This window comes from Mandrillus leucophaeus, unplaced genomic scaffold (assembly GCF_000951045.1).
Source record: "Mandrillus leucophaeus isolate KB7577 unplaced genomic scaffold, Mleu.le_1.0 Scaffold91, whole genome shotgun sequence".
Classification (NCBI taxonomy): Eukaryota; Metazoa; Chordata; class Mammalia; order Primates; family Cercopithecidae; genus Mandrillus; species Mandrillus leucophaeus.
Genome location: NW_012109919.1, coordinates 6,017,010 through 6,037,698, shown reverse-complemented (window position 1 = coordinate 6,037,698; position 20,689 = coordinate 6,017,010). Strand labels below are relative to the sequence as shown.

The 20,689-nt window shown below is 40.3% G+C and overlaps 1 protein-coding gene across 2 annotated transcripts in view; it reads left to right on the top strand.

Annotated features, from left to right (window-relative positions):
- The window catches only part of MCTP2 (multiple C2 domains, transmembrane 2), a 198,105-nt gene that overhangs the window by 17,267 nt on the left and 160,149 nt on the right, over positions 1 to 20,689 (top strand). For both annotated transcript variants that reach the window (XM_011969822.1, XM_011969821.1), the window contains exons 2-3: positions 6,343 to 6,405; positions 7,596 to 7,704. In XM_011969822.1, coding sequence (XP_011825212.1) covers positions 6,343 to 6,405; positions 7,596 to 7,704 — 172 coding nt within the window. The remainder of the gene's footprint in view (positions 1 to 6,342; positions 6,406 to 7,595; positions 7,705 to 20,689) is intronic.

The following is a 20,689-nucleotide window of genomic DNA, read 5'->3' as shown; positions in this document are numbered from 1 at the left end:
CATGTCCTTTGCAGGGACATGGATGCAGCTGGAAACCATCATTCTCAGCAAACTATCACAAGAACAGAAAACAAAACCCAGTATGTTCTCACTCATAGGTGGGAATTGAAAAATGAGAACACTTGGACACAGGAAGGGGAACATGACACAGCGAGGCCTCTTGTGGAGTAGGGGGAGTGGGGAGGAATAGCATTAGGAGATATACCTAATGTAAATGACGAGTTAATGGGTGCAGCACACCAACTTGGCACATGTATACATATGTAACAAACCTGCAGGTTGTGCACATGTGCCCTAGAACTTAAAGTATAATAGTAATAATAAAAAGTAGCAGAGTTGGGACTGATCTTTTGGATTCCAGAGCCTTGTTCACTACCATGTACAGCTGCCTCCTGGTCAGATGAGGTGTGTTGTTTTTGTATTCTGTTGACACAGGTGTGGTACAGTGAAAAGAGCAGCATACCCAGGTAACTCAGAGGAAGCCTAATCCAGAGTGCTCGCCAAGGCCTAAATCTCCAGCTTTCCTGTGATGGCCATTTAGCCACCGGGCTCTGCTTTCCTCTTTGCCAATTGGGGAGACTAATGACAGCCTGTGGACTTGTTTTAAGAAGTCACAATGAGTATAAATTTTACATTAGAAAGTGCTCAGCAATGTACAAGCAACCATTTTTTAAAGTATCTCCTGTTAATAAACATGCAAAAAACTTATAGCAGGTCAGTGGACAAATATTGCTGAATATGCAAAGTTTTAGAGTATTTCAACAGGGCTTGGTAAACTTTTGTTTTTATAAAGGGCCAGAGCTTTGTAGGCCACAGGTCTCTGTCACAACTACTCAAGGTGAGGTCACATGACATTAGCCATAGACAACACAGGAACAAGTAGACAGCGGTGTATTTCAGTCAAACTTTATTTGTAAAAGCAAGCGGCGGGCTGGTTTGTCTCATGGGATGTAATTTACTGACTGTTTTATACCATCATATACTTGAGCAAGGTATATGGACACACATACACGATTCATATTTTGCTATTAGATTAGACAGTCAATATTGCAGGGTAATCACTTTTAGAGACCAGTCTTGGAGATGAGAGAGAATTAAATTTATACACCTTGATTGCATGATCCATAACCTCCTGAAAAGTGGTATAAAAAATAAGAACAGACTTGGCCTTTTGGTGGGCTTGATTGTCTTCTGAAAACACCTTCCAGTTTTGACCTCTCATTGCCATGTAACTCACTTTTCATTCTATCACTGTGTCCAGTTGCTGCTTCATGGTTAGTGGAGCCGTCTGATTCCTTTGGCTTATTTTGTAACTTCTTTTTTCCTCTAGGTGTTTGTGTTTGTGACTCCTGTATTCTTAAATATATGTATTGTAAATAGACAAGATATGGGTTACAGATTAAATATGCAGTATGTATACATTTATATACTTTAATGGGGCAGTTTATAAAGAGAATTCTATTGATTTGTTCAGCCAACTTTGTACTCTTATTTAGCTTTTCTGGATGTGGGTTTATGTTTTCCTCCTCTGAAATTCAAACAAACAGTGACTGCTTACATAATTTTTAATTTGGCTTCCTGTGTGTGCCTCGCAGTAAGATCCTTCAGACAGCCACATGGGAGGTGGTATTTGTACAGGATCACATTTAGTGTATATGGAAAGGAAAATGTTTATTCACAACAGCGTCTTGCCCTCAATCTCAAAGTCCTTGGTGACTAGAGATTTTCTTTTAAAATAATTGATCTGCCATTCCAGTATCTCCCCATATCCTGCTGAATTTTAATATATTTGCATCCTTATGGATGGAAAATCCACATCTAAAGGGAATGCAAAGTATGTATTACCTTCCCATAAATTTCAGTTTAGCAAGGCAGAAGGGAAATATCAATGCAAACTTGCTTTTATTTAAAAAACACTAATGAAAAACACTTATCTGAAAGGCAATAGTGAGAGCTATGCAAGGGAAGACTAATCTCGTAATAGCGCTCATTCCAAGATGTTAAGGCTGTGTTTCTGAATGCTAGAATGTAATTAGACAGTTTTGTCATATTGAGACGTATTAGCTTTGATAATATTTAAAATTATTTCTCTTCCTGAGTATGTACTTGTACAAAATTTGTTTGAAATGTTGAAATGATGCTTATTAGGTAAACAATCAATAGATAGTACATCTCTAGAATGGAATACTACTCAGCAATAAAAAAGAATGACGCAGATGACAACCTTTATGGATTTCAAATGCATTGAGTTGGGTAAAAGATTCCAGTCTCAAACATTTAAATACTGTATGATTCCAATGATATGATATTCTAGAAAAGATAAAACTATATGATGAAAATATACAATTACTTGCCGTGGGTCTAGAGTTGGAAGATTTGACTACAGATGGGGGTCAAAGTGGGATAGCACAGAGGCATTTTTTGGGTGGTAGAACTCTTCTATATTCTGATTGTGGTGGGAGTTATACAAATATATACAGGTGTTTAAAACTATGGCAATGTACACATGGAAAATGTCAATTTTACAGTGTGTTAATTTTTTTAAGTAAAATTTTTTTTGAGAAAGGCCAAGCACAGTAGCTCATATCTGTAATCCTAGTGCTTTGTGGGAGGCCAAGGTGGGAAGATCACTTAAGGCCAGGAGATAGAGACCAGCCTGGGCTGGTGTGTGACAATTATGGTGGCTGTGGGAAGACATCTCTACAAAATTAAGTTTTGTAATAAAATTTATAAAATAAATTATTTTATAAAATATTTTATAGCATAATATATAATACTATAAAATATATCTATTTTAAAATTTTAATATTCTAAAATATTTATAAAGTAAAACAAAACTTAGCCAAGTGTGATGATGTACACTTGTAATCTCAGCTACTCAGGAGGCTGAGGCAGGAGGATGGCTTAAAGTCCCAGGAGGTTGAGGCTGCAGTGAGCTATGAACATGTCAGCAGTGTACTCCAGCCTGGGTGACAGAGGGAGACCTTGTCTCAGAAAAAAAAAAAAAAACAACAAAACACCTCAAAACAAAGAAAGACAACCCACAGTACTTGGTTACATTTATAGGGAACTTTTTTTTTTCTTGAGATGGAGTTTCACTCTCTTGCCCAGCATGGAGTACAGTGGCATGATCTTGGCTTACTGCAACCTTCACCTCCTGGGTTCAGGTGACTCTCCTGCCTCAGCCTCCAGAGAAACTGGGATTACAGGTGCACACGACCACACCTGGCTAATTTTTGTATTTTTATTAGAGATTGGGTGGGGGGAGGTTTGCCATGTTGGCCAGGCTGGTCTCGAACTCCTGACCTCAGGTGATCCACCCACCTTGGCCTCCCAAAGTGCTGGGATTACAGGCATGAGCCTCTATGTCCAACCTAGGGAACGTTTAAAAAAAATCTAATAATAGTGGTATTCTGGGGTATTCCTGATGAAATAAATATTAATTTTGCTCTTCTTAATGAAAAAGTAAGTTACTGATGTAGTTTCTAGGTTTACAAAACAGGTGAAAATAAAGCAACTTCTACTCAGTGAGTAATACCATAGGCACTATGCAAGAGTGTGGGCGAATATCCAAAGTTATGTGTCCCCCAGCTGCTGTAACTCCATCCTCCTGTGCATATGGAACATTTTGCTGTTCTTTATGGTAATCACTTTCCTATCTTGGTGTTTATATATGGTGTGTGACAGTTATGGTGGCTGTGGGAACCATAACTTTAAGTTCTGTGACTTTTCTGTGAGTAAAACCAGCCATAATGTTGAATTAATGTCATTCCTCACATTGAATTTCCTTGTTGTTATAAGTGGAAGACTGATCACATATTTGAATAAAAGCTCCGTTTTCATTTTTGATAGCATGTTAATGATGGTGGTTAGGTGGATTAATTTTGTCATTTAATTAACATCGTCATTCAGTACAGTGAGGCCAACTTGGGAGAATATATCTGGTCCAGTCTGAGGGGTGATATGGTTTAATCATACCTCTGTTCACTCCTCCACTCGAAAGTAGAAGATACAAGACCATCATTATCCTTGGCTAATGACATAATACTTTAATCAAAAGTGTTATTATCCACTTCAGGAGATCCCAATAGTTTTGTGGAATTATCTTCAAAATGGGATTGGTTAAGTGGAGCATTGATTCAATTAATAGAACTGGAGACCACAGCATGTGATTTTCAGGCTTCAGAGCATCAGCACCAGTTACTCTTGGCTCTGCATGTGAAGGCATGGCTATTGGTACCAGAAATCAGGCAGAATGATTGCAGTTGATTGCATTTCTGGGAAATGATAGTATATGATATAAAACATATAGAAATCTATTGATATTGGGAAAGTCAGTAAGTTGAATAAGGTTCTGATTATTGTCATCAAGTGGATTTCAGAGAGTACTGCCCAACTCACCTGGGGGTCCTTTTACACATAACACGTGCAGGAGATACCAAGAACTAAAGGAGAGGTTTTTTGGCAAAGGACCTGTGGCCTCTTTTCTTGTCCATCATCAAGCCACATTGAGAGTTAGGGCTGTTTTCCTGCCTAGGCCGTGGTGGTACTTTCTGGGTCAGAGGCATATAGTGGCTGAAGTGCCAGGGTCCTAGAAAAAGCCTGTGTCTGAAATCACTCTTGATCCTGTGTGCATTAACCTGAACTGAACACAATGTATTCACAGTCTAGGGACATTCAACCTGGGACTGATGGGGAAAGAGGCAAGGGTAAGAACCACAGATTACAAGAACCTCAGGGCCTCTGTTTGTCCTAGCCCCGTGAGGCTCCATGCCTTCTTGTGCTCAGGGCTCGTTTCTGCCCAGTTGCAGCCTTTCTCGATGTCACTGCATGCAGAGGCAGTGGGCCAGAAAGCCCATCCTTGTTTGCAGCTCCTCACCATTTCTCGTGGGTGCTGAAGATTTGCCCCCGCCGTCTGGATGTTTTGTGGCTTCTTGAGGCTCCACTTGGAGAGAGCGAATGTGTGTCTTGGAAGGTAGCCTGCCATCAAGCTGGATCTCTGAGTCATGTCCAGGTGGTTCCTGGTGGTCACTGTGCATGGAAAGGACTAATATCATCAGTGCCCCTACCCCCAGTGGCTCATGGTTTCCTAAGCAGTGTCTCCAGGGCTGCCTCTCATCTCCTAATTGGCCCATAGCAGTGAAGTTATGCAGTCATCTTTGGAGGGGAAATCCCCATGTTTTTCATGGACGCAGTCAGTCCTGGCTAATGTGCCAAACAGGAACATCCTCAAATTGCTGGGAGGCCATTTGCTCATGTCCCCTCCACTCTGCCTCTCATTGCAGGCAGCTGTCCTCACATTTAGCCCAGAAACTCTGTTAAAGTTCCAGAAACAGACAAAATCTTCTTTGTGCATATAAAAGCTGATACAACTGAGGAATCTGTGCCCCATACTAACTACTGCATGATGCAGGTGTCATCGCCCTGTGGACTCATTTCCGGGGTATGAGAAGCATTTTAAAATTGGGAAACATAGGTGCTGGGCACGGTGGCTCATGCCTGTAATCCCAGCACTTTGGGAAGGCGAGGCAGGCAGATCACGAGATCAGGAGTCTGAGACCAGCCTGGCCAATATGGTGAAACCCTGTCTCTACTAAAAATACAAAAATTATCCAGGTGTTGTTACGGGTGCCTGTAATCCCAGCTACTCGGGAGGCTGAGGCAGGAGAATGGCATGAACCTGGGAGGCGGAGGTTGCAGTGAGCTGAGATCATGCCATTGTACTCCAGCCTGGGTGACAGAGTGAGACTCTGTCTTAAAAAAGAAAACAAACAAAAATAACTGGGAAACATAGACACCTCTCATTCTGAGGTCATCTGTTCAGAATTTGCATTTCCCAGTTTTGGTTTGGTGATTGAACAGTTTGCTAGCCCCATGAAGGCATGGCTTGAGGAGGGTCTCGCAGATCACACTTTGAAACGTTTTCTTCCTAATAGACATGCTCAGTTCTCAGGATCCTGAGCTGCCCGTTTCACGTCGGAGGCTGGGAGCCAGGCTAGCCCACTTGGGAGGGATCTGGCACAGTGGCTCTGCTGCCCCACTGCTTTCCCTGGGAACAAAGTTATTTGCATGCTAAACACCTGGGTGAACTAGGGATGCCAGTGCCCCAGCAGGTGCGTGCAGTTCCTCTTATCCAGTGACTTAGGTGGCAGAGGACACAGCTGGATTGACACCTCTGAATCCACGTCTCCTCCTTGCCACACAAACTGGAAGGCAGCCCTCACCGAAGCTGCATATGCAAATATCAGATTTCCAAAGGGAAAGACCTGATAGAGGGTATCTTCCTGAGTTGGTATTAATTTGCTTTTATAAAGCAGATTTTTTTTTTCTTTTTCTGCACAGAAGCTATGTGGAAGCAGTGACCTGAATGCTTCTATGACATCTCAGCGTTTTGAAGAACAATCTGTGAGTGGCATTCCTTAAAAAGAAACATTAAATGTTATAGATATTTCTCATCAAATGTTTGGGTTTGTATTTCTTTGCCTCTTTTATTGCTTAAAAAAAAAAAAAAAAAAAAGCCAAACGGTATCCACTTACAAAAACAGGCCTTGCAAATTTTGGCTGGAGGAGATTAATTCACTGTCTATTGATTAGGCAGACTGGGATAGATTCTTCTAAAAATACAGAGTAACTATGAAATTGAGTGAGATAGTAAGGGAGATAAAGCCATTCTGAAGTGCTTTGAAGCTTTCAAAGGAAGGCTGTCAAGGGTGGCTTAGCCACAAGATCGATTAATTGAATGTCCAATAAGTGAATGATAAATGATCTTATCTGCCCTTTCCCTTTAAGGACAGTCAAAAGTTTGAAATGGCTCAAAAATTTAATTGGACTCATGTAATAAATATTCAAAAACAGACTTGAATTCTACAATATGGCCTGCAGGAGTGGATGCATTTCTGGAGGAGGAAGTGACTGAGTTGCAGGGAGGTGAGACTGTGGGGATTAGAGTAAGAGACACTAAGAGTGGGTGCCAGAGAATGAAAAAGAAGGGTGGAAAAGCCGGGAGAGCACTGGACAGAGACAATGTCCCTTGGCAACCCAGGGAAGGAGCATGTGTCAGGTGGACATGTGGGCTTGCGGGGGGATCAGCTGAGTCCCCAGAACTGAAATTTTACTGCACGTGGAGGAGGTCTACAGAGGTGATGGGGGTTGGTGGGAAGGGTGGAGAACACGATGGGGCATTTTACATCTGAACTCAGAAGTAGGGGCACATGTTCTTGGGAACCAGCCCTGCAGCAGCACTTCTTCCTCCTGTTGCCTCTCTTGGGACTGTACCCTGAGTTTTATAACAAGGGATCCTGCAGTAATTTAATGAGGGTATTTCAGAGGTTGGTTATCTCATTCTTGGAAGGTTAACCTTGCAAAGATGTAATCATATTTGCTTCTGAATTCTGATAAAATCACACTGGGGAGCAATGTAAGGGACTTGTTAATAAAGCAGGGTAATCGAGTTGTCGTCGTGAGGAGGAGTTGGGGATGACAGTTGATCTTCATAGTGGCCTTTCTTTTTTCCCTCCAAAATTAAGAAGTATTTCTGAAATTCTCTTGCTTGGGCCCAAGACATACTGTCTTAACTGCCTTCTCCATCTGTGCAGGTACTGGGGGAAGCCAGTGATGGCTTGAGTAACCTCTCCAGCCCTTTTGCGTACCTCCTCACCATACACCTGAAGGAAGGCCGGAACCTGGTTGTCCGAGATCGCTGTGGTAAGACCTGGGTCTGTTATAGTGGATGCAGGCTGGAAACTTCTTTCTCTCTGTCCTTGTATCAATATTGTCAGTCAGGCTTTGACATCACAGCATGGTTTAGGATAGACAGTAGCTCAAATCCAAGTCTCTCCAGGTATAAGACATTTGCAGTGAATTATTTAAACACACCAAGCCTTACTATTCTTCTTTATTATTAAGTGATACTATATAATGATACTAATAATCACATGAAGTTGTTTTAGAATGGAATGAGATAACTCTGATAGCATTATGCCTGGCATATAGCAACTGTTCAAGAAAATGTTTCCTCAATCCTACTTTAATTATTCATGAGAAAAATGTGAGCCCATTCTTGGTATAAGGTCATCCAATGTACACATTGACAGAAACGCCTTTGAAACACCTGCCTTCTGCTTTGAAATCTCACTGGACTCCCTCTAATAGCTAGTGTCCGCCTGTGCTTGTTTTATTTACCTTTTACAAGTCTCTGTACCTAGCCATAAATATATACCTGTGCATTTTTAAATTAACATGGGTCTATAATGTCCATATTGTTCTGCAATGAACTTTTTAAAAAAAATGTACAGGTCTTCAAAATTGACCATGCTTTTCCATGTACATATATTGCCTTTATTTTAAATACTATATTTATTCCATAGTATGATGTTTTGTTTATCTGTTTCTCTACTGATGGTAGCTATTTTTTTCCTTCTGTCTCTGCACTATAAATGATGCTGTAATGAACATATCATATATGTTTCTGTGCACAGATAAGGCTAAACCTTATATTAAAATGGCGTGTGTTTAAGAGCAGACAGTGGAGCCAGACTGCCTGGGCTCAGACCTTGGCGTCTCTGTTCGTTGCTGTTTGATGTGAGAAATGTTGCTTGACCCCTTGATGCCTTGGGTTGTTCATTTGTAAAACGGATAGTAAGGTTAACCTACCTTATAGGCTATTGGGAAGGTGGCAGGCGTTAACTTATATAATGTCTAGTTTTCAATTGAGTTTTTTCTTCTAAATTTTCGTAGTTCTTCATAATTTTCAGCATTGACATTTGTTATGTGTTGCAAATATTTTTCTCCCAGTCTGTTGCTTTTCCTTAATTGTATGACCTCTTTTGTCCTTCAGAAGTTTTTCATTTCATTGTGGGCAAATATATCTGTTTTTTCTTTATGATCTTTATTTATTCATTTGGTTTAGTAGTTGAGGCCCTTTTATTCTAAAGAGTTCTTTTTCTTGCTTTGGTTCTTAGTTTCTCCTGGTCCTTCTCTATTGTATTTTGGAACATCTTTTCAATAAAGGAAGGGTCTATTGACTCTTAGATCTGTCTTCTGTGTCTCTTAGGTTTTCTTTTTAATTTTTCCCGTGACTTTTTCCTCTCAGGAAGAATTCTTCAGCTTCATCTTCAGCTTGCTCATTTTCTTGTCAGTTGTTTACATTGTACTCTTCTGTTTACCAGTTATGGTTTTCATTTTTATAACCTGTTTTGTTTGATGATCCCATCTCTTTTTGAGAATAGTAAGTATTCATTTAAAATATCCTGCTTGCTGCGGTGTTTCTTGGATGTCAGTTTAATGTATTGACTGTCTCTCATTTAGGACGTTATTTTCTTTTACCTGTTTGATTCTCTGAAGCGGGTTGCTTATCATTTTATTTGTGTGTTTCTGTTCCCGCCTCTGTGGATGTTATTTTTGCTTACTGTGTCCTGCAATCAGTGATGATGAGGAGACCTGAGCATGCTGCAGGACAAGGTGAGCCGGTAGTTCAGGCTGGGTTCTTCCCATTCCTTCTGGTTATCACCTGTCACTTAAAGCTTTTCTGTCTGCATACGCCTGTGCTATCTGCTTCTGCTTATCTTCAGATGCCTTTGCTGGACATTGCTTAGCCTGAAGGCATAGGACAGTGTTGGCCCATCCAGCTCTCTTTCTGTACTGAACCCACCCGTCACACTGAGTTGCACTGGCCATCTTACCTGCTGCCTCCAAGCCTGGAGCATTCCTGGCTCACCTGCCACACACCCTTCCACCCTCCTACCCTCCCATTCCACCACTACCCGGAAACATCTTTGCTATGACTCTCTACTGCTCATGTCTCTGGATATGGCTTCTTCCATGAACTGATCTCACCTGGCTTTCATCTTTCAGAACTGGATGAAGTATGGCCTTTTTTTTCTGAATCAGAATTTCTCTTCTGTCTCTCTTGCTCATGTTTTTTCAGATGTAGCATTTTAAAATAGTGAAAAAATTATTGCCTACTTGTTGGTAAATAGTTTTTTAAATCAAAATCATACTTTCTGTATCAAGTGTGTCCTTTCTCATTTCTATTATTATTATAAATGTATGTATGTTTACAGCTGCATCTCTTATGTTCTTTTTAATGGTTTGGGGCAGATAGCATTTGATGCCTGAAATAATATCTAAAAGATGTAATAATAAACCAATGTAGGGGGGGCTTCCCACAAATATCCTGATTCTTGTCCTGATCCGACATAGTGTCCAGTGGTTACTTTTGTCAAAAATGATTGTTATCAAATTCATTTTGTGACAGTTTCTCTGGTGATCAGAAGAGTGTTCTAGAGAGTGTGTTTTTTACATTACTAGGAAGAAAATGTTCTCAAGCTACCTGTCCTGTTTTAAATTTATGGAATTTCTTCAATTTTTTTTGTTATTTATTTATTTATTTATTTTTTAGACAGAGTCTAGCTCTGTCGCCAGGCTCGAGCGCAATGGTGCAATCTCAGCTCACTGCAACCTCCGCCTCCCGGGTTCAAGGGATTCTTCTGCCTCAGCCTCCCGAATAGCTGGGATTACAGGCATGCACCACCATGTCCAGCTAATTTTTGTATTTTTAGTAGAGATGGGGTTTCGCCAGGCTGGTCTCAAACTCCTGACCTTGTGATCTGCCCACCTCAACCTCCCAAAGTGCTGGGATTACAGGCGTGAGCCACCATGCCCTGCCAATAGTTTTTAAGTTTCGGGACATATACAGGCCCTGGACCTCTTCTGTGGGCTAACTACTCCTTTTCTAGCTTTCTCCATTTTTTTTTTTTTTTTTTGTTCTTTCTCCCTCACTGGTGTCAGGCAACACTATACTTCTCTATTTTTTTTTTTTTTTCTTTCTCCCTCACTGGTGTCAGGCAACACTATACTTCTCTATCAAACTGATGCAGTTACAGTAGATTCCTAGTAGATGGTCAGTGCACTGATTAGATAATGAAGTCATTGCACACATCAGAAAATGATACGATAGGGCTTATGTGCACTTGCTCCGTATCTTGCTGTTTGAAGACCAAAGTCTGCTCTAACCGCAGCCATTGTCATCTCTCTCTGCAGAGTTTATCACAGTTAAAACATCATGTGAGAATTTGGCTTTTAATTTATGCAAACCTAATATAATTCAAGTGTAAATACCCAGTAAGGACTCTAGGTCATAAACTATGCTGTTTCAGTCCCTATTTCTTTTGAAACCAGTAGTAATTGTTCTTGTTTTTTTTTTTTTTTTTTCCTTTCATTTTGGGGAACACTTTATCATTATCTATTAAGAAAATACCCTACTCTTTCAACAAGTTCATGTTTTATACCTTGGGGATGTATAGTATGGCTTCCTATGTTATTGTTATGTTAATTTCTGTTTGATTATCACAAGTATTAAATTAGTGATGAAGGTATGACCTTGAGCCTGCTCAGGGCAAGACAGCATTTGAGGGTCTACTGTGGGTTCAAGAGGGGGTCCTCATTACTAATACGTGTGCTCCCTCACTCCTGCCTCCTTTGCCTAGGAACAACGTCACTTACCAATACAGCATTATTTTCTACGAAACCCGACCGAGACTCAGAATTTTTATCTAACACAATCCTTTGGACCAATAGTTCTCATAATTGAATGAGCCTCAGAAGAATCTTGGGAACTAATGAAAATGTACATCTCTGAGCCCCACACACAGATTCTCTGATTCAGTGTGTCTGGGGTGGGGCCAGGGAATTTGCATTTCTAACAAGTTCCCAGGTGAGGCTGATGCTGCTGGCCCAGGAACCACACTTTGAGAACTTTTACTCTAGGCAGTCCCTGTCACAGGTGGATGTTGGCACATGAGAAGAAACCCGTGCTTCTCCTTGAGGTAGAGTTTCAATTCTTGGTTATGTTAGCCACGACATTGTATGTTCCTGGAGCTTGTTCTCATTACCTGTTTGCTATCACTGGTCTCAGCTTTACTTAATTTGTATTCTTGGAATATAATTTAATTTAGTATTAACCCAATTAAAATAATTAGGTTCAAGAAACTGTGTGATATGCTAAAGTACTAACTATAAAATGTTTTTGGCTTATCTATGCATTTACAATATTTAGTCTTTATAACATGTTCTCCAGTTCTGTAGATACTAAACCAATAGCTTATTGTTGCAATAGGAAGTATTGCAACAATACGGACTCAGATGGCACTTCTCCTATGCAGTCTTTTATGTTTTTCACAGGCATAAGCTCTCTCTCACCTCAATCGTATACAGATTTTACCTTTATAAAACATACACCTTTATCCTTAATTGGGTAAATGACTGATCTGCCCTATTACAATCTTAGTGCTATATTAGGAGGAAGAATAGTTTATTAATCTTTGCATGCCCTCCTGTGATATACCTGATGGTTTATACACAGAGTATTTTTAATTAATCTTAGTTCTTCATTGAAGAAATCCAACTTCAGTGCTGGAGTTAAGGAGCATTGAGGCCTGTTATAAAAGGGAAAGTATCTTTGCAGAATGAACAGGATTTAGTCACTTACTCCCTTATTCAACAAGCATGTCTTGGGTTTCCTCAATGAAATGAGCACTACACTGGTACTCTTCTGGGGCTTGGTGATTAAAGTCAGCAAAAAGGATTTATATGATTTCCAGGATAAAAGATGACTTTCATACAGATCACCTGGTCCAGCTGCTGATTTAATGGAAGCTTTAATTCAGGAAATGGAAGCACAAAAATTAACTGACTTGTCGAAGGTCACATTGGGAGGCAAGATTCAGGGCAGATAGGGTGGTTCAGTGGGACAAGAAGAGGATTCGGATTTGGTCTACTACTTGGCTTTGTGATCTCACTGTACAACTTTATATAACCTCTCTATAATGGGTGTGATGTGACTTGCCTCATAATGTGATTGTAAGGACTGAAAAATTAAAACACTATGGATGAGGCTGGGGGACAGAATGCTAGGTAAAATAAGTCAGGCACAAAAAGACAAATATCCCATGTTCTCACTCATGTGTGAGCTGGAAAGTTGATCCATGGAGGTAGAGAGGAGAATGCTTACTACCAGAGGGTGGGAAGGGTGGGAATGGGGGAAACGAAGAAGGATTGGTTAAGGGGTACAAAAATACAGTTAGAATAAGTTATAGTGTTCAATGGCTCAGTAGGGTGACTCTAGTTAATAATAATTTATTGTATATTTCAAAATAGAAGATTTGGCATGTTCCCAACACAAAGAAATGATGTGTTTGAGGTGATGCATATTTCAGTTATGCTGATTTGATCATTACACATTGTATGCATGTATCAAAATATTACATGTGCCCCATAAATATGTACTATTATTATGTGTTAATAAAGAAGTATAGATGATATAATGGCCTACATGTAGAAATAGGCAATAGATATGTTGTTATAGTAATTAATGAATGATCATAATGCAAGTTGGCCATGTTCTTGACTCCCAGCACAGAACTCATTGCTGTGTTCCATGTCAGCTTCCCCATCATTGAACTTGGATGCTTGATCCTTAACTTGTGTCAGTTTGTCAGTTTCTCTGTGCTCTCTCTATGATCTGTCTTCAGCGTAGGGTTTTTAAAATACAGCTCATCAATAAACAATGCAGGATGTTAGGGTTGCCAACCCTTCATGCAGTCAGATATCCACATATAACTTTTGAATTACCCAAAACACAACTGCTAATGTCCTACTCTTCACTGGAAGCCTTACTGATAACATGAACAGTCCATTGGCACGTATTTTGTATATGTGTTTTGTACAGTATTCTTATAACAAGGTAAGCTAGAGAAAAAGTGTTAAGAAAATCATAAAAGGGAGAAAATAGATTTACTATTCGTTAAGTCAAAGTGGATCATCATAAAAGCCTTCACCCTCATTGTCTTCACATCCAGCTGGCTGAGGAGGAGGTGAAAGACCAGGGTTTGGTCTTGGTGTCTGAGGAGTTGCAGAAGAGGAAGAAAATCCTGTATAAGTGAACCTTTGCAGTTGTTCAAACTCATGTTGTCAAGAGTCAACTGTATTTTATTTTCCTATGTGGAATCATGCATTTAATTTTAAGTAAAAAATACACAGATCTAATCAATCATATATTTTTTATTATGACAGAGGCTCCTTCAAAGGTATTCAAATATGTTGCAAGCTTGACTGTGGAGGAGCAGTAGCTTCAGAACCTTTAATTCCAATTGCACAGTCTCTGTTTTTGAATTTTTTTAGGGAGAAAAACTATTTTTGATGAATCACTCTTTGCTAAGGAAGGAGTTCTGCATTTTCTTTGGATTGTTACATAATCATTACTGTCTATGTTACTTTCTGACTGGAACATGGATTAGTAAACTTTTTATGCCTTTGTGGGCCATAACTGAAAATTAACTCTTGACATAGTGAGAAAGCAGCCATAGACAATAAACAAATGAACATAGTTGTTTTCCAATAAATATTTATTTACAAAAACAGGCAGTGGTCTGGATTTAACTGATGGGCCCAAGTTTGTTGACCTCTGCCTAGAATATCATGGTCTGATTTTTGGATTCTTGCTTTTAAAAACTGCTCTAAAACCATTATCTACAACAAAGATGGTATAATCTAATTAGGCAGTCATCAAGAGTTGAGGCTACTGCTTTCAGCAGAAGCGTCTTAGAAATACGACATGAAATAATGCAGAAAAATCCGGAGATGTTGAGTAATAAAAACTCATTTTCTTGCTATTTAACTGAGCAGTTGAGTGGAAGAATATGGTATGTCCCTTAGGAAAAGACAGCTCACAAACCCCAAGAAAGAGTATTAAAAAGTGCTTAAAGGGTTTGTCATTAAGCATAGGAAGTTTTCGGTGACTTTGCCCATGAGGAAACACATACAGAAGAGGACTCTCAGATACCCGAGTTCCCTGTCTCTGCTGTGATGCCATCAGCCAGAGGCTGGGAAATAGGCTTCACTGGCATAAAGAGCTATGAGGTTTTATCTGAATCACTCCCTTCCCTGGTTCAGACACAGAGCTGGTTTGTTAAGCAGGCTATCAAGGCAGGATTTTGAGCTTTTTTGGGGAGTTTTGGTGAAGATTGCTCAACTACACCATTGTTAATTGTTCTTTAGAAAGACTCATGAGGAAGTCTGGCTTCAGAACAATGGGCAGGTTTAGCAATGGTGTCGGGAAAGGGGTAATGTTGTATAATTGCCACCAGGACACCTCAGGGTCTTTAGCTGTCCACCTCTCTGTGTGTCTGTGTGTGCATACTTAAAAAACCAAAAACCTATGGGTAATTAAAAATGAAGTTGGTGGGAGACTAAGAACTCCCCGTCTTAAGCATGCTTAATACCCATGAATAATCATGGACACAGAAGACTATCATGGGAGGCTGAGAAGTTTGGATTAGGTAGCTCTGGAAGTGTGGCCACATTTAGAAGATTGTTCCTTGCAGGTGGTTTACCAGTTCTTCAAGAATTTCCTTTGAATCTTTGGCATGTGGGCCTTCAACCTTGACAAGACTAGGTCTTGTATTGGGGAACTCAGGAGTAAACTAAGCAGCCCTGTTATTATTACTGTTATTATTTCTTGTTGGATGACTTTGGCTCTGTAGTGGTCTAAGATCGAGTCTTACTCAGATGCTGTCAATGGGCCAGGCGAGGCGTTGAGCTCACCTTTGTTAGCAATCCCCGGAAGAGGAATGGCCGCCATCTTCCTGCCTCTCGTCTGTCTCAGCCATTGCCTGTGTGTTGTGTTCATCTGACTCTCCCTGTCCCCTCTTCTATTTCTCTCATCTTTCTTTGCTCGTTCTACTCTCCTTTTCTTCATGCAAATGTTTTCCTTTTATTTCCTTATAGTCCCCTTTTCCTTTCTATTATTTTCCAGGATGTTATACAAGATGTATTGTTTTTGACCAAATAGTACTTACACTTGTTTTAACTTCTTGATCTGAGTAGCTCTTGGCAGTCTTAAACTTTGAGATTGGTAAAGCAGAAGAAATATGTGAGCAATCGCTTTTAATTCCAACTGCTTCATGATTTGGTTGATGCGTGGAGGAAATTGAACCCTGGGTCAATTTCCCATCAGAAGGAAGGTGGCCGAGAAGGAGGTGTTCTGGCGTCTTAGAGCTGGTGCTATGCCCCAGGCCGGGCTTGAACTTTAGCCTTGTGATATGGGCAGGTCTCTCGTCCTGTGCAAAATGCTCAGCTCATACTCTGCTGGCTCCTAGAACACTAATAGGTGGAAAACAATAGCCCTCGCATTAAAACCCTATGTTTTTCTGTAATGTTAGGCAGTTGTAGTAGTTTTTACTGTGTTGCTGGTGCCCTCTTGTGGCCACTCTGCAGTGTTGCAAAAGTAAAAGAAAAGTCAGTTGAAGTTCGCTGTCACATTACTAGGGCCGTGAACATCATCCCTTCAGCTGTCAGTTGAGGCTTGATGGTTTTCTTTTTTGATGCAAGTTTTAGTGGATGAAAATTCATAAACACTCATTCAGAAAACTGCTCTCTTTCTCAATTTCCAGCACAGGTAGATATCTGACAATCGTTTTTAGAGCAATGGCAGCTTTATTTGCAGATAATGGAAAAAAATGTACTACATAAGTCATGTGCGTATTTAAAAGGAGTAGTTCAGAGAAAAAGTTTAAAGATCTCTTGATATGGTGAAAACTGTGCTATGTGATCGGTGTTACACAGCATAATTTTTAATATTAAATAATTATTGTTTATTATTATGTTATTAAATTATTGTTTAATAAATTACTAAATTGTTACCAAAAAGTTCAAAAAGTTAAAATGACTGATTTAAGTCCTGGTTTTCTTTTGCTATTTAGCAGGCTAATTTTTATGATGTTGCTAGAACTCTATTGTATACTGAGCAGCGGTATAACTTCCCAACAGGTGTGTTCTGAATGGGATGTGCTGGAGTATTCATTCTGGTAGCCCTCTGGGCACCTCTGTTAGGCTTGGGCCAGCCCCTCAGCAGTCTCTTCCGTAAACTCTGCTGTGTCCTACAGACATCATTTTCTTTTTGTGCCATGATGTGACGTGTTGAAGAGTGCTGGATGGTAGGTGAGAGTCATGCATAGGCTTTAGACGTGCACCACCGGAGTTTGGATTCTAGCTCAGACATGGTCTAGCCATGAGCCTGCTAGGCTTATGGTACAATTAACCTGGTGCGTGTGCTTGTGGAGACTTGGTGGTGGTGGTGAGGCGGCTCCGTGGGGTGGGTGGAGCTGAAACGGTAATATGCAATAAATATTAGCTATTTTTATGGCCGTGTGAATTGTCATAATTATTCTTGGAATAGTTATTCTAGTTTGGGTTTTGCTTTTGCATTTTGCCTGTGGGAACAGGAATGACTTTGTAATTTTCCCATCGTTTTTATTGTGGGCCTGTCTTCCCAGTTTCCTCATCAAGTTTTGAATGTTTTGTGTATCTTTTACTTCTTTTGAGATAGATGTTCCTCCCCCTGCCACCACCACCACCTCTAACCTGGGTGGTGTGAGGCTTGTGAACGGTGTTTTCTGAGGTCAGGTCTTATTTTCTGTGAAACATGAGAAATGAGAGACTCTTTTAAAAGGCACCTTATTTGGATAAAGACTGTCGTGGATTGAGGTTTTATTTTCCCCGTTATAAATTTGACCTAGAAAATGCCCCTTCAGATATTATAGTGACCGACATGAGTAAAACTGGCGTTGATGAAGGCACACCCCTAGGCCTTACCGAAATTCTGAACATACTCTACTCCATTGCCCCAATTTTTTTTTTTTTTTTTGAGATGGAGTCTTGGTCTGTCACCAGGCTGGAGTATAGTGGCATCATCTCAGCTCTCTGCAACCTCCAACTCCCTGGTTCAAGTGATTCTCCTGTCTCAGCCTCCTGAGTAGCTGGGATTACAGGCATGCCCCACCACGCCCAGCTAATTTTTGTGTTTTTAGTAGAGATGGGGTTTCACCACATTGGCCAGGATGGTCTCGATCTCCTGACCTCGTGATCCACCTACCTCAGCCTCCCAAATTGCTGGGATTACAGTCGTAAGCCTCCATGCCTGGCCCACCCCAATTTTTAAAATCTATTTTTCTTCCTAAAGTGAAAGAGAATCTGGCTTTTGAATGTTTAGTTACCTGGTGTTTTCTCTCTACACATTTTTCTCTGTATTATAAAAACTTTGTTTTGGAGAAGAAATTAAAAACTTAGTAGGGGCACCATACTTTCTTCAATCGACATTTCGAATTTTGTTCACAATTTTTGCTATTAGGAATAATGCCACAACAAACATGCTTATGCCTAAATCTGTGTGTACAACTTACTTTTTCATATATCTGCAAGTAAGTTATATTTATTCAGTTGGATTGTATTTTTCTGTTACATGATTTGAGCATTTCAAGATTCTCATTACAAAATTGCCAATTTACTGTTGAGAAAGACCTATTTTGTTGACCTACTGGTATGTGAAAATGGGCCACTTTTTGTTTCTCACCTACCTTGTATGTAGAATATTGTTGTTGTTGTTGTTGTTTGAGACTGAGTCTCGCTCTGTCGCCCAGGCTAGAGTGCAGTGGTGTGATCCCGGCTTACTGCAACCTCTGCCTCGGGTTCAAGCAATTCTCCTGCCTCAGCCTCCTGAGTAGCTGGGATTACAGGCATGTGCCACCACACCCAACTAATTTTTGTGTTTTTAGTAGAGACAGGGTTTTGCCATATTGGCCAGGCTGGTCTCGAACTCTTGACTTCAGGTGATCCCCCCACCTCGGCCTCCCAAAGTGCTGGGATTACAGGTGTGAGCCACCGTGCCCAGTCAGATCTTTGTTATTTTGATAGAAGGAAAGTGTTGTCTTGTTTTTTTCTTTAAATTGTATTCATCAATGTGTACCTTTAAATATGTTTGGTTAATGAGATATTTGCTTCTCTGCATAGTCTGTTCCATGCATCACTGTTACTCATTCTGTCTCCTGGGCATGTTCATGTGCATTTTTTTTTTTTAATTTGTCACTTGCCTTTAGATTTTGTTTATAAAGTTTTTGTTGCAAAAATATTTTTAGTCTTACGATTCTTTTCTGGAAAATGTCTTCATTTTTTTTTTATCTAGAAAGCTTCTTGAGAGACACGTACATTGACCTACATTTATTCTCTTTTCAATCTAGTTTTACATTTATCTCTTTGATCTGTGTCAAGTTTACTTAGTTTCTGGCCCAAAGCAGGAGCTTAGCTTTACTGTAACCAAACGGCTATCTAACTAACTAGGACTAAATATTTCTTTTCCTAATGATGTGACGGTCACTTTTTAAGTATACATTAAATTACAACACATATTGGAGTCTGCTTCAACAATTTCTCTTTGATTCCTGTTGATGTTTTTCTCTTATTTGGCATCAGCTCCACACCAGAGTTTTACTGTATGGAAAATTCAGTCCTTTTTGTTTTGCAACATTTGGGATTTGCTTCTCATTGGAGTACCTTCTCTGAACGCCAGATGGCATGAGATCATTGGCCACATCTGGGCCAGTGTATCAGAAAAATTGTCATTCAAGAGCAAATGTGAACCTTTCAAAGATTCAGACACCCATTTGGTAACACAGGAGTGGTTTTTCTTCACTCTTTGAGTTTTGGTAGCTTGCGGATATCCTGCAGTAAGTGATTGGAGCTGAGTTTTAAAATTGGTTTCTGTTTATTCCTTTGCCACTTGGTACAGAGCATCACTGGACGTGTTTGTTCCAACAGCCTTTAATGTATTCCCACAACTGAACCCTTTCCTCTGAAGATTTTTGTTGTATGGTTTTGTTTTGGGAATCTGTGTGGACTTGTGGATTGATCAGAACGTCCTGATACTCTGCTGCTTTGTAGAGTCAGTTTTTCTGTTTCTGTGGAATCCCATCTCAATTCCTATGAAGTGCCTTGGAGCAAAATTGGGATATTTTCTATTCCTGCTGCATGTAAGAAAATTGCCTTACACCAAACCAAACATCATTGGTTTGAATTAAATGTGGCATGTCTTCTATTTGCTTGATTGGGACTTCTCTAGAGGGGGTGGTTTTTATCAAGTGTTTGTTCTTTTTCTTCTTCTTTTTTTTTTGAGATTGAGTCTTGCTCTATCGCCCAGGCTGAAGTGCAGTGGGGCAATCTCCGCTCACTGCAAGCTCCGCCTCCTGAGTTCATACCATTCTCCTGCCTCAGCCTTCTGAGTAGCTGGGATTACAGGTGCTCGCCACCATGCCTGGCTAATTTTTTGTATTTTTAGTAGAGATGGGGTTTCACCATGTTAGCCAGGATGGTCTCGATCTCCTGACCTCGTGATCCACCTGCCTCGGCCTCCCAAAGTGCTGGGTTTACAGGCGTGAGCCACCGCGCCCAGCCTATCAAGTGTTTATTTCTATACCACGACAGTCCATGCTATGTTTCAAGTCATTCTTTTAATGTATTTGTTTCATTGTTTGTAAAGTTGATAAGAGGAATTCTGCCTGTGCGCACATTGATGTGTGTTTGTGTATTCCCACATATCCATGATTTACTCATGGCTGAGGTTTGATTTCAGTGACAGTTAGTCCTATCACACCATCACGCCTTGCTAAATTTGAGGTGGGGAGTGTGGCCTGTCGTGGTGAAGGGTGTTATTCTTGAGTCTCTCTCTATGTAACAAATTACCTTGAATCTCAGCAACAGCCGTGTGTTCATGAATTCTGGGAGTGTAAATTTGGACAAAGCCCAGTGGAGATGGCCTGTTTTTGCTGTACACTGTCTGGGGCTTCACCTGGGAAGACTTGAA